This window comes from Hibiscus syriacus, unplaced genomic scaffold (genome assembly GCF_006381635.1).
Source record: "Hibiscus syriacus cultivar Baekdansim isolate YM2019G1 unplaced genomic scaffold, ASM638163v2 tig00110514_pilon, whole genome shotgun sequence".
Lineage (NCBI taxonomy): Eukaryota > Viridiplantae > Streptophyta > Magnoliopsida > Malvales > Malvaceae > Hibiscus > Hibiscus syriacus.
Genome location: NW_024062768.1, coordinates 165,574 through 179,816, shown reverse-complemented (window position 1 = coordinate 179,816; position 14,243 = coordinate 165,574). Strand labels below are relative to the sequence as shown.

The 14,243-nt window shown below is 33.0% G+C and overlaps 2 protein-coding genes and 1 pseudogene across 3 annotated transcripts; all 3 read right to left on the bottom strand.

Moving 5' to 3' along the window:
• Nucleotides 1-3,767: 3,767 nt before the first annotated feature.
• Nucleotides 3,768-4,631, bottom strand: LOC120130123. Its single transcript, XM_039147450.1, has one exon. It carries the CDS (start codon nucleotides 4,611-4,613, stop codon nucleotides 4,080-4,082), a length of 534 nt encoding a protein of 177 aa, XP_039003381.1. The 5' UTR covers nucleotides 4,614-4,631; the 3' UTR covers nucleotides 3,768-4,079.
• Nucleotides 4,632-5,248: 617 nt separating this feature from the next.
• Nucleotides 5,249-7,569, bottom strand: LOC120130124 (annotated as a pseudogene).
• Nucleotides 7,570-9,398: 1,829 nt separating this feature from the next.
• On the bottom strand, nucleotides 9,399-13,855 carry LOC120130135 (GATA transcription factor 24-like). 2 transcript variants are annotated; one of them, XM_039147456.1, is made up of 10 exons: nucleotides 13,227-13,855; nucleotides 12,460-12,546; nucleotides 12,234-12,367; nucleotides 11,686-11,796; nucleotides 11,482-11,596; nucleotides 10,761-10,820; nucleotides 10,586-10,660; nucleotides 10,438-10,500; nucleotides 9,950-10,027; nucleotides 9,399-9,813 (listed from the first exon to the last, which is right to left on the bottom strand). In XM_039147456.1, exons 1-10 carry the CDS (start codon nucleotides 13,503-13,505, stop codon nucleotides 9,748-9,750), a joined length of 1,068 nt encoding a protein of 355 aa, XP_039003387.1. In that variant the 5' UTR covers nucleotides 13,506-13,855; the 3' UTR covers nucleotides 9,399-9,747. The 2 variants fall into 2 exon arrangements, with proteins under 2 accessions (XP_039003387.1, XP_039003388.1); XM_039147457.1 differs by lacking the exons at nucleotides 9,399-9,813; nucleotides 9,950-10,027 and having other exon boundaries at nucleotides 10,309-10,510; nucleotides 13,227-13,854.
• Between the last annotated feature and the right edge of the window lie 388 nt (nucleotides 13,856-14,243).

Sequence of the window (14,243 nt, the reverse complement as noted above, 5' to 3'; positions counted from 1 at the left end):
TTACAAAAAAAATTACTATATGATTTTTCTAATGCAAAAAAAAATATGGAGGAAAATCTGTATGACAATATATTTTATTACTATATAACAATTTTGACATTAAAAAATATGGAGAAATGGTTTTAATAGTATAATTTTTCATAAAGATTAAAATATATAAGTACAAAAATAATTTATTACAAAAAACTTGAATTTTATTATTTGATGTGATGATTTTTTCTATAACAATAACTATAAATTATAATTATAAAAATTGTTAATATAACTTTTGAAATAAAAAAATGGAGAAAAATAGTTATGACAATGAATATATGTTATCACTATAGTTAAAATTTATAACTACAAATATAATTTGTCACAAAAACGCGAATATCATTATTTTTTGTGTTAATGTTTTTTTGTAATAATTATTAACACTTATAGTTACAAAATTTGTCATTATATAATTTTTTTGGCGCAAAAAATATGGGGGAAAATCTTTGTGACAATATATTTTGTCATTATAATTAAAACATATAACGAAAAACATTGTTTTTACTAAAAACTTGAATCTCAATATTTGTTGTGACAAATTTTTTTGTAACAATAATTATAGTTTATAGTTACAAAATATGTCACTATATGATTTTGTTTTTACCAAAAATTGGAGATAATCATTTGTGACTATACATTTTGTTACTATAATTAAAACATATAATTACAAACAAAATTTGTCACAACAAATCTAAATCTCATTATTTGTTGTGACAACTTTTTTGTCATAGTTACTAAAACTTCTAGTTACAAAAGTTGTCACTATATGCCTTCAATTTGGCGCCAAAAAATTGGAGGGAAATATTTGTGACAAAAATTAGTAATAAATTTATTTTGTCACCATATGTTATACAGGTTTGTTTATTATGACAATTTTAACTTTTATCATAATTGTATATCTTTTTTTTAATCTAATGCTACGATTATTTATTTTGTCACCAAAATGCTACTAATAGACAATAGTAGAAATTTCTTGTAGTGTTTACAATGTTAAGTGGATAAGGAGACCAAAATTATTTTATTATTACATTTATTTGTGAAGTGTTACGGATCAAAATGGTATACATATTTTCAAACGAAAAAAATAAAATGAATGAACTAAAAATGTTTTATCAAAGTAGATCCTAATAATTTAACTCTATTTAAACTAAATTAAAAATATAATTATTTTATACTTTTCATTCATATCCAATTCTTGCACATAGATCCTTAAATTATGGTGTCATAACAAGAAATTATATACACAAGTGGAAAAAGAAGCCACCCAATAAATGTTATTAACTATTTTATTTTAAATGTTAATATTAAAAATAAAAAAATGTATTTAAAATATATTAACTCTGTTTAGTATCAAATTCATTTAAATTCAGCATTAATCATGACAAAAAATATACATAACAAAGTTTAAATTATATAAAATATATATTATAATAAGTAAGTTAAGCCCTTGATTTTGTATATCTTTTTAAATCTAAACTATAATATATTACATTTAATTTAAACTTAAAAAATTTAGTTATAGAAAAATTAATTTTTTCTTAATTAAACTATGTTGAATTGAATAAACAATTCACTTTTTTTGTATTTTATTATATTCACATTTTGCATACTATTACTTTATATATGTATTTCATAATATTCATCATTAATCATAAGCTTTGATAAAATATGAAGGAAATATTTTTAAATAAGCATAATATCAAAATTAACCCTCAATGTTTATCAAAATGTTCATTTTATCCTCTGTCCTATTTTTTGGAGCATTTTAGCCCCCACTCATTTTATTTTAGGACAAAAAACCCCTATCATTTGACAGAATAATCATTTTTCCTTTATTCTTTTTTTTTCTAGGGTACTTTAACTCTCAATGTTTCATTTTTGGTTAAAAGACTCCTATTTTGGAGCATTAATAATGTCTTAACTAATGATTTTCATTTATGGAGGGAGCCTTTTGTCCCAAAGTGAAATGTTAAGGGCTAAAGTATAAAAAAACATATAGAAGTCAAAATAACAATTTTGATAAACGTTAAAGAATATTTTTGATATTATAAATTAAAATAAAAAAATTAAAATATTAATAATGTTTGTCTCGTAGGCCTGTTGATTAGAGGCCGTCCTCACCTTTCTGACTCCCCCAAACAATGCTCTATTTAGCTCACTTCGACTATCTTTGCTACTCACCAACACCGTCATATTCAACTCATTACCTTTCACGTTGAACTAAACTAAAGTAACTCAGTCTTATCTCATTTTGGGACGAATATATAAATTTATATAGATACGAAATTAAAAAGTTAAATTAAGAAATTAAGAATATAAAATTATAAAAACTTAAAGAATATGAAAGTAGATAATTAATATAAAATAAAATTTAAAATATGGAATTTTTAGAGGTTGAACCGCACACCAAATACTCCCTGGTTTCGTCTCTATCTCATTGACCCTAACCAGATCGAAAAAAACCCGGCACCATCTCGTCTAAACGGGTAATGTCAAAGCTAGTCCCCTACCTATTATTATGCTTTACTGACAGCGAGTTCACCTCCATCCATTCATCTCATGAACCGTAAATCTGACTGCCAAGGCCTCTAAATTGCTCACCATCAACCCCTTGCCACCATGGACCATTATCCTGTTTTCAGTGTGCCGTCACACATCCTTTGTCACCGATTGAAGAACCTAATACCTAAAATATTGGAAACTCAATCCATTTTTCATCCCATATCTTATCAAGCAATGATTCCATCACCCACATATTCACTTTGCGCAACTGTGATGGTATGGTTTGAGAATTCATCAATAGCCCACAACATTCCAACTGTTCTTCTAACCTTTCATTCTCTATAAAGCTAATTCTTTGTAATACTTTTACCGCCCTTCCATTATCTATTAATATTCTTCTGATGGTGAAGTCGTTAATGCTAACGAATATTAAGGTCCATCAACAACTTTAAAAGAATCTTAATTTTAAATCTTGGTTTTTAAAATCGACTTTCCAGTCCTTTATTATATTCAATCTACTAATTGTAGATAAAAAAGAATTATTTATGCCTATTAATAGTTGAGAGAGAAAAATCACAAAGAGATAAATTTATAAATGATGTAAATATATATAAAAAATCCTATTTTTATTGATCCCTTCTATATTAAAGTAATTATGTTTATTGTCTATAAACTTATAAAATGATTAAATAAAACCTCCAATTTAACAAATTTGGATTTTATTAATATTTTATATTTAATAATTATCTCGTTAAAAATTCAAAATTTTGAAAAAGTAACACTTTAATATTTAAATCTTTGTATTACGTGATTGTTATATGTTCGATACGTTGAATTACTTACAAAATATATTCAATGTATATTCTCTGTGTTAATATACCTACATAACATGATTACTATATATTCGATATTGCAACTTTGCTATGATTGATAATGTAAAAGTGCCTGTAAGATATACTTTACATATTAAAGTTATGCTAAAACTCTTGTAAGATATGTTTGATGCATGATAGACGACGTTTATGCTAAACATATGACCATAACTATAATCGCAAAAAACAAGAAAACAAAAAATATAAACTTATCAAACATCTCAATTATAAAAGGAAATGTTATCATTCTGAAAGTTTTAAGAACTCTGCAACGTTTATCAATAATTAACAAATATTCTAAACAAATATTACTTTGTAATCATTTTAAATTATTCAATGAAATCGGAAGGCATATCGAGGAAAAGTTCACAATAAAAATGCATAAAGTTCTGGTTGGAAACTAAGTCTAGCACGGTTCGATTATTCTCCGTGACACATTCTTAGAGCTAGATAGCATCACTCTCCCACCAATAGTTGGGACCAGTGTTTTAAAAAGCGCGCCTGAGGCGCTAGGCGAGGCGTTCAGAAGAAAGCTTCCGACCATCAAGGCGACGACGAATACATGAGGCGGCGATTCAGTCGTCGGAGGCGACGAGAGGCGATGAGGCGATGCTTTTAGCGATTCATGTACAATGACCCATTTCAGACATATGGATATCAGTGTGGTATGGATCAAGAACCGTTGAACATGGAGGTGGGAGCAAGAGGAGAATCAAGTTGGTAAAGATTGAGAGCATGTCCAACAAACCGGAAAACTATCCAAGCCCCGATTACGATGAAAATCGAAGCATACGCAAACTTGTTGAGCCAGAACAACAAACCATTCTCTCCAACGTACAACTCTAAAGCCTTCTCCGTCATGCTCATTTCCTCCCATTTCTTCGGAGCTGCTTCAGCTGCAGCCTTTGAATTCATCCTTTGCCCTTCTCCCCGGGCACCTTCTTCCCAGAGCTGCCGACGCCTTCTTGACCCTCTTTTGAACCGAATTTGAAGAGTATCTGACGGCGGTCTTACTGGCGGTGGAACTGGTGGTTTTGCGGCCTCACTGTTATTATCGACGGTGCTGTTATAAACTTTGGGCAACCGTCGACGACGGCGAGGAAAAGATAGGTAATTACATGTTGGCGAAGACGAGGGTTTCAGAAGAAGAAGGTTGGTTGGTAGGGGTGATTTTGAAGCAAGGGATTGGAGAATACTGCTATTCATTTTCACTTCTGAAGTATGGATATGCTTATCCTTTTATATTTCTTGTGAGGTGAATGATATATCCTATCTCCTCTCTTTACAACCTATCGCTTCCTGCCATGTCATCAACCTTAGTTTTGAGTTTTTTTTTCTCAAGGAAAATATGCATTTTTAGCATTTAAACTTTACGTTTGCTTAGATACTCAAACTCAAATTCAAGGTGATTTATTTAATTTACATGAACTTTATTTTTTAAAATTTTAAATTCATAATAATAATTCTTTTAATCAATTTGAAGTTCAAACTCAAGAGATAGAGGAAAGGGTCTTGCCCAAACCTCCACTCATAGAAGGCCCTCTACTGGACTAAATTTGATTGATGAAGACGATGATGAAGAGATAGAACAAGATATTGGACTTTTCGAAGATAATGACGAAGAAGTGCTTGAGATTGATGTTGATGACGATGATGATGAGTTTTATACATTTTGATTATTGATGATATTTTTTATTTATCTTTTTGAGATACAATATGACATATGCTACTTGGTGTTTTTGCTTATTAAGTTAATTATTAAATTGTTTTGTGTTTGAGGTATGGTTATAAAATATTTACAAATGTTTTGTAAAATTAAACGTCTCGCGTACGTAAATCCCTCGTCTCAAAACGCCTCAAAAATTAAGGCTCTCGAGTAATTGATCGCCTTAGGACGCCTCCTTTTAAAACACTGGTTGGGACAATATAACAATATAGACGAACTAAAAAGACACGCCTAATAACATCTAAATTGATTGGAGATATTCGTTCTTTGACATCATCAATCATCCAACGCAGCACCAGAGCTCCTGCGACATTCTTTCAGCATATCCATGTAGAATTGGCATTTGCTAATGTCGCTTCCATAGGTGGTCAAACGCTGCAACCGAACCAACAAGCATTTGTCTCAAATGCATGGTAAGTAATGACAATTCCACCCAAAAGAACTTCGATAGAATCATTTGATACAGCGGATTAACAGATGAAAACAAAGGTAGAAATATATATATATACATACATCACTTAGAGCTTTGGATTGATCACCCAAGCATCCGAGTTCATAAGATTGTTCGTGTTTGGTTTCGGTGTGGGAGCTGCAGCAGCAGCTGGTTCTGATGAAGCAACAGTCTCGTGTTTGATGACACAAGGGCCAACAATGGCATCAACTGCTCTGTGAGCCATAGCAGTCCCAACACCCCATCCAATACCTGCGCATAAAAACAGAAAAAGTTAAAAGTACAGCACATTGGATGTCAACACAATAGCTATAAGAAATTATAATTCCAAGCAAATCTTTTGACTGACCATCTACAATTGCAGCACCAAATCCATTTCCCTTCTGCACAGGTGCTGGGGGAGGGGCAGAACTAGCTGCAACAAGCAAAACCCAACTATGCTCAATGTACATCTCCAGACAACGTAAACAATTTATTAAAATACACAAAATATAACTTCCAAGACTATGTTTCAAACAAATGCCAATTTAGCAAATCCTACAGGAGAAAAAGTACAAATGGAATACACAATGCTCAATGATATGCAGGGGCTCCATTCCTCTTCCTACTGGATTCCCTTGATTCTATGCGGGAAATAAGATTTGCAAAAGAAGTCGACTTCCAACTCCTCAACATTATGGTCAACCACTAGAAATTCGGATCCCAGAACAGAAAATTTAATTTACTTCTAGGCCAAAACGTTAAAACCAACAAATACTATTACTCAAACAAATCAATAAAGAAAAATACCAGGCCTTGAAGGAGCATTGCTCGCTGGCGCACGAGCAGCAGGACGTGAGAATGACCTTCCTCTAAAATCAACATTTCAGCATCATTATTTGATTATATAAAATCAATGGAGAATAGATCAGTCAAAACTTGGATTTTACCTAATGAAAACTAAGAAAAAAAAAAAGCGTACGGATCGACGAAAACTACAGGCTCTACTCTAGAGATGGGCTACAGATGACAAAAAAGTACAAATGGAAAATACACAATGCTCAATGATATGCAGGGGCTCCATTCCTCTTTCTACTGGATTCCCTTGATTCTAAGCGGGAAATAAGATTTGCAAAAGAAGTCAAAATTAATAGAGAACAGATCAGTCAAAACTTGGATTTTACCTAATGAAAACTAAGAAAACAAACGTACGGATCGACGAAAACTATAGGCTCTACTCTAGCGATGGGCTACGGATCGACGAAAAAGTACAAATGGAATACACAATGCTCAATGATATGCAGGGGCTCCATTCCTCTTCCTGCTGGATTCCCTTGATTCTATGCGGGAAATAAGATTTGCAAAAGAAGTCGACTTCCAACTCCTCAACATTATGGTCAACCACTAGAAATTCGGATCCCGGAACAGAAAATTTAATTTACTTCTAGGCCAAAACGTTAAAACCAACAAATTCTATTACTCATACAAATCAATAAAGAAAAATACCAGGCCTTGAAGGAGCATTGCTCGCTGGCGCACGAGCAGCAGGACGTGATGATACCTTCCTCGAAAATCAACATTTCAGCATCATTATTTGATTATATAAAATCAATAGAGAATAGATCAGTCAAAACTTGGATTTTACCTAATGAAAAAAAAAACATAATTTATATAATTATATATTTTAATTCTTTAAATTAAAATATTCATTACATAAATTAATAAAAAAAAAAAAAACAAAAATAGACCGTACTCTATAGATGAGTTACAATACTATAGAGTATTGTTGTAACATCTCCACATTTCAAACTTTAGTCTAGATATAGATTAGAGTTGACATTTATCTTTAAATTAAAAATTTTCTCACTTTGAAATGCATTGGAGATGCCCTTATAATATACAAAGGAGCAAAATACTCACCTCCAGAATCCAGATCTTCCGCAAGGCATCTTTTGGAGAGCGTAGGTTAATTTGTCAAAGGCGTGAACTATCTACAATGGAAAACAGTTACAGCAGGCTTAATAGAGCGTGTAAGGTAAGGCTATATATAGGGGTATTGTTGCTTGGTCAGAAGTTGCGATTTCCTAGGGCCACCCACCTGTCTGATCCGATGGATCCCCCTTCTTCTGGAACATTCTGGTTTAGAGTTGGTTACCGATTGGATTCTCTCTGGGTTTAAACCGGTTACTGCTTTTTGGCCCAATTTCTTTCGACTTAAAAGTTGTGCACATATATAAATTAAATTGAAACATTATTTATCACTTTGTTTTTATTTTGAAATTCCTTCAGAGAATTAAAATATTCATCCTTTTGCATCTCATCCAAGGAGCAAATACTCACCTCCAGAATCCAGATCTTCCGCAAGGCATCTTTTGGAGAGCGTAGGTTAATTTGTCAAAGGCGTGAACTATCTACAATGGAAAACAGTTACAGCAGGCTTAATAGAGCGTGTAAGGTAAGGCTATATATAGGGGTATTGTTGCTTGGTCAAGAAGTTGCGATTTTCCTAGGGCCACCCACCTGTCTTGATATCCGATGGATCCCACCTTTCTTCTGGAACATTCTGGTTTAGAGTTGGTTACCGATTGGATTCTCTCTGGGTTTAAACCGGTTACTGCTTTTTGGCCCAATTTCTTTCGACTTAAAAGTTGTGCACATATATAAATTAAATTGAAACATTATTTATCACTTTGTTTTTATTTTGAAATTCCTTCAGAGAATTAAAATATTCATCCTTTTGCATGATAATAACACATACGCCACCTTATTAATCATATAAAACTAATAAAACTAAAGGAAATTATGTTAAATTGTTACTAGAGAAAATTGAACTTGGTGACATAATTTCAAGGTTATGACATAGTTTAACCTACTTCAAAAATATTATAGCTTAATTTTGTTTTTAAGTAGTATATTTTCCAAATATTTTCAACCATTTAACAACGAATGATCAATCAACTTGCTGTATTTGTTGGTGCTCGAATCCGTGATCTCTAGAAAAAACACAATTCCTTTTAACCTTTGATATAAGTTAGTTCGTACAAACATAGTCCAACTTAAATATAATTTTAATTAAACATTTAATAAATTTTCACCCCAATTCAACTTCTATGTTACAGGTTTGAACCTTTTCGATCAACATCATATTTTGAGACCTTGAATCAATTTAAATTAAATATCAAATTTGATAAAATTATATTTAAAAAAAATGTCAATCTAATTTAGTGGTTGAGCCCTGAACCTTTATGAAAGGGATTTAAGGTTCAAAACATCTCTTTAACACAAACATGACTTATTTTCTTTGGTTTTATGTCATCAATAAGGTGATGTCTTTGAAGTGATTTTAGAAAGATTTAAACTAGATATGAAATTAATTCATCAATATCTAGCATGAAGATTTTAATTTATCATATATCTTCAAATCATTATCAAGATAATATCGTTTTTAAGTGTACATATTGGGTACGCATAATTATATTCACGCAATGTCAATATAAATGTAGGTATACGACTAAATTAGAATAAAAATGATGTAGCATTTTACTACTTATCACTTAAATCCACTGTTGTTGAAAATAAAAATTTCACAAGATTAGAAAAATGAATATGTATAAAAATCTAAGCAGATAAAATACAAGCCATTACCTGTGAAAATTTAATTGTCTACTAATGCACTCCATGTGTGTATATATTTCTCTTCCTAATAACATGTTTTCTTATTGGGCTTTAATCAAAATCTCCAAATCCCATCATTGTACTGCCAAAAATAACCAGTGAAAGATAGATAACACATCAATTTTAAAAGCATCTGTATAATCTTTAAAAGTCCTAAAAGAATTACATAAACGAGTACAAGCATTCAACCATTTATACAACATATTAAATGTACACAGATTATATAACAAGGTGACCCTAAATCCAAAGCATCTAAAATGTAAGCTGAAAGCAAGCAGCACCATGTATTTTCCCCATTCACAAGCTGATTACTGTACTACAGGATTCAATGTCAAGCTGGTTTCCTAATCATTGCAGCCCACACAATCTGCTACGTTTGCCTCCGTATAAACACCATAAACTTTCTTCAACTGTACCGAGCACAAATACACGAGAAACTACCCGGACACATGTGTGTCTAATACTCTCTTCTCTTCAAATAGTTGGATCAAATCCAAATTACAAACCTTCTAATCAAAGCTAGAAGGAATCTCGATTTCTGTATCCGAGGTATTAGCAAGCTCAACCGAAGGTTCCTGCATGTTGTACACCTAAATTATGAGGTATTATTTTATCAGTCTGGAATGCATGTAAATGTATATCTGAAAGGAAAGAGATGTTGGGACAGTGGATACTAATGTTATAGGCCTCTATTGAGCCAAAATGTTTTACCTGCTCATCATCTGCAGGGGGATGAACAATTCCCACAGGCAAAGAGTTTTTAAGATCTTCTGCACTTTCATGCAAATCCTGCACCATATGGAAATGCAAGTTAAAAAGAAAGGGAATAGATTAACTATTAGACTGGTTCAATAATTTATTTCAGTTCTGAAAATTGCTCTGCTGAATCTGGGTCAGTTACTTCACTCTTTGAATAAATATCCACCCAAAACACAAAATCTATGATTTGAGAATGTCCCCATAAAGTTCAACTCAACAGAGACAAACCAGACAAATACAAGAAAGAATCCAACAGATATCGCCAATCCAGGAAAGGTACAACAGAAACGAATTTGGCCTTTTAGTCAATATCCATGGGCCATGGTAAAGTAGGCAGCATGAATAGATAATAAATGAGATATAAATGAACTTTCTAAAGGTGGTGTAAAATTTTCTTTTGAAAATAAGATGTGAATTCAAGTTAGGATCAGAAAACATACTTCTTCATTTGGGTTGACAGAAGCATTATTGGATCCATCTATGACATCTTTTGAAGGATTCCCCTGCAAGAAATTCCATACATGTTAGAATGAAGCTACAAGCGGCCACCTGAAAAATCTTGATCACAAAGGAGAAGAGTGTCCATACACGTTCATCCTGGTTATCAGGGAAGTTCCCTTCCATAATTGAAGGCTTGACATCAATTGTTGTTTCATGTATACCCTACAATGCAATCCATTCAACAATCTTAGACAAAAGCGGCATGTGTAAGGAAAAGATTGAAGAATATTTGTAAAGTTGAAAATATTCCCATGATACTTACAGGCTCAGTTTGGTCCATGGAAAGACTCCTTCCTCCTTTACTAAGATCTCTAAGTGTTCCCTGTACATTCAACAAAAAGTTGCAGAAAACCACTAATCACAATTCACAACAAGGATATTTGAAGATTATCATCACCAACATTCCAAAGACTATGCTGAAGTATAACTACACAAGATGATGCTTAATAAAAAAAAACTATCGGAACAAGCAGACCTTATTAGCCCACATAAGCCCACACGCATTACATAAAGTCCTTGGACCAGCAGGACCACGACGCATTGCTGGAGTATTATTTTCACTAACACCACAATGTTGACATCTCCGGACACTAAAACACATTGAAGACATTATTCTTAAAAAGGTTCAACATGAAACATATATCCAAATAACCTGGCAACATGCAAGTTTGGAACTCACACAGTTTCTAGACAACGAGTACCATCATGAAGGTCAGTTTGCGAAGAATTCCAGCTTGAAGTACTGGTACTTTCCTTTAAAGACGCAAACTCAGGCTCAGTTGGTCCATGGAAAGACTCCTTCCTCCTTTACTAAGATCTCTAAGTGTTCCCTGTACATTCAACAAAAAGTTGCAGAAAACCACTAATCACAATTCACAACAAGGATATTTGAAGATTATCATCACCAACATTCCAAAGACTATGCTGAAGTATAACTACACAAGATGATGCTTAATAAAAAAAAACTATCGGAACAAGCAGACCTTATTAGCCCACATAAGCCCACACGCATTACATAAAGTCCTTGGACCAGCAGGACCACGACGCATTGCTGGAGTATTATTTTCACTAACACCACAATGTTGACATCTCCGGACACTAAAACACATTGAAGACATTATTCTTAAAAAGGTTCAACATGAAACATATATCCAAATAACCTGGCAACATGCAAGTTTGGAACTCACACAGTTTCTAGACAACGAGTACCATCATGAAGGTCAGTTTGCGAGGAATTCCAGCTTGAAGTACTGGTACTTTCCTTTAAAGACGCAAACTGCCCATTTTTACGATGCATCCTACAAGAACGACAGGAGAAGAAGATTATAACTCCACTATTAGCTGATTCATTACAACTCTTATACGTAATAAAAAAGTAGAGAACATTTAATACTTACTATTTTATTGATCTAATAAGAATATAATCAGACCATTACATTGTCAAATTAAATAACCAATATAAACAGCAGACATCAAAGTCCCCAACTACTTTTATGCCTGCCTCTCTTCGACAAGAGACAAACAAGAAGACATGGGAGTTAAAATAACCAAATGCTCCCTCTACTGAGCATTTCTCAGGGTAGTAACCTATAATAAATGTCTATAGCACATCCACTACCACCAAAGTTTCTGGATAGTTGTCATTTCCTCTTTTAACTTCCACATCACAGAACAACTTCATAAGTTCAAAATGTTAAACTGAAAATCTATACAAATTAAGGACAAATAGGCATACCTCTGAGCAACTTCTTTCCGTACTGTATACCTAATTTTCTTGTCAAAACATCTCTCTTTCCTTTTCTCACGGAACCTAACCAAGGATGCTATTCGTCTAGAAAGATTGGAGAGCTTTGGACCATCACAAACACCCTATCCAATGTGGTACATGGAACAAAATGAAAAACATGAATACTGAGATGTAATTACTCATTGACTCATGAATACTCCAAAAGCAGCAATACCCTGTTATTTTGATCAAAAGGTACTTCAATTGTAGGAACACCAGTGGGGATATCACGACCACCTAGAAGTAATAGAACAGCTTGCACCTGTCTCATACAATCAAATAAACATGTATACTAATTTACAATAAAAGGAAACACATTTAAAGAATAGAATTGTGGAATAAATTACTTATTACTCGACTGATGAAGAAGGAGCACATATACAATTAAAACAACTACTTTCTCAAAATGAAAATGAGGCAAAAATAAATCTAGTGCACATATTGGACAATAAAAAGCATAACTAGCAAATTGGATTTGGACACTTTAACTTGAATGCATCATCTTTCCTAAAATTCCCACTAATTATAAAAATATAACTTCTAGCTATATCAGGATAGCAAATTCACAAAAGTTATCATAACTGGGTATCAGCAAATATACAGCTGATTTACTTCCAAAATTCATACGGCCAACTATTCAATGAAATTAGTACTTTGGCCAATCAATAAATTAACCCATCAACCTTATTCTAAGAAATGAATTCCGCCTCCGCATATTAAACATCATATTTAAGAATTTATATAAAACAAGGCACATCATTGCAGTTCCAGCTAAAATATTACTTCAAAATAAGAAATTAAAAATCTGACAAAAATATTTCAATTTGCTTTGCAAAAACAATTAGAAACAACAAGATAGATGATTATTTCATTGCTAAAATTAAACAAAAATAATATAGCAATAAATAGAAATTTAAAAGAGGAGGGAAAAAGGCTAAAAACCTTTTCGGGTGTAACAGCAGGGAACACGTAAACTTCTCCTTCAAAAGAGAGAGTAAGCTCGCTAGTTCTGGACGCCATAACTGCGCCCCCGCCACCATTTACACCGCCTATTACTTCTGCTCCGTGCTCAGCCACATTCACCGAGTTTCCATTCGCTTCTATCACGTCATCCATAGCGTTATCTTCGTAGTACCCATCATCTTCCTCGATCTGTATCGTCCCCCGCGCGTGGTTCTCAAACGGACGCGCCTGCAGTGGCTGAGGATTCGCAGCAGCCATACGTAAACAACAAAAGGAACAACCAACTGTAGCGAAAATCGACGGCCAAAGTCAGCGATTATCTCCCGTTTTATTGAAAACCCATAGCTCCCTTGGGGTTACCGGTTAAACAAAAATAAATAAATCGACCATCTTTTCATCGATACTTGTTCTATTTTCTAAACCCTAACCCTAGATAAAACTCCCTTTTTTTCTCAGTTTGAGTAAGAAACACAAAATGGAGGAAGAAGAAGAAAGAAAGCAAGGATAAAAAGTAGGCTAAAAATAGGTAAGACCTGCAGGGGCGTGGGCTTGTGTTTTCTTAAAGAAACTCAAATTGGGATGGAAAGAGAATGTGTCGCCTTGTCTCGTCGAGAATTACTTTTCCTATTTATCTATTAAAAACCAAAGGAGCAGAGAACAGAGTTGGAATGAGGTCCAATGGAGTTGATGAATGATGGAGAAAAAATAGGGTTGGGCCCACATCCATATGTATAAACAATGGAAACGAATAAAAACACATCCAACGGCTCCCCATGGGACTACCACCGGTCATGATTATTTCATTTTAAACAAAAGTAGGGAGTGACTTTAAAATCACAAATTAAAAATGAAAATAGGAACATCGTCTCGTCAAAGAAATTGTTGGCAAAACGGTAAGGTGATGTTTATTTTTATTGTATAAAATTTTTAAAATTTTTATGTCTATGTCGTGAAGATCACGCGTAAATATTAAGTTTCGTAGACCGTTTATCTTTT

What these genes read in the sequence shown, in the direction of transcription:
- LOC120130123 (XM_039147450.1), bottom strand. Translation starts at nt 4,613, where the DNA reads ATGAATAGCAGTATTCTCCAATCCCTTGCTTCAAAATCACCCCTACCA.
- LOC120130135 (XM_039147456.1), bottom strand. Translation starts at nt 13,505, where the DNA reads ATGGCTGCTGCGAATCCTCAGCCACTGCAGGCGCGTCCGTTTGAGAAC. An exon ending in CTTTTGATCAAAATAACAGG is followed by an intron (nt 12,368 to 12,459) that starts GTATTGCTGCTT and finishes CACATTGGATAG; the next exon opens with GGTGTTTGTGATGGTCCAAA. An exon ending in CGGAAAGAAGTTGCTCAGAG is followed by an intron (nt 11,797 to 12,233) that starts GTATGCCTATTT and finishes TCGTTCTTGTAG; the next exon opens with GATGCATCGTAAAAATGGGC.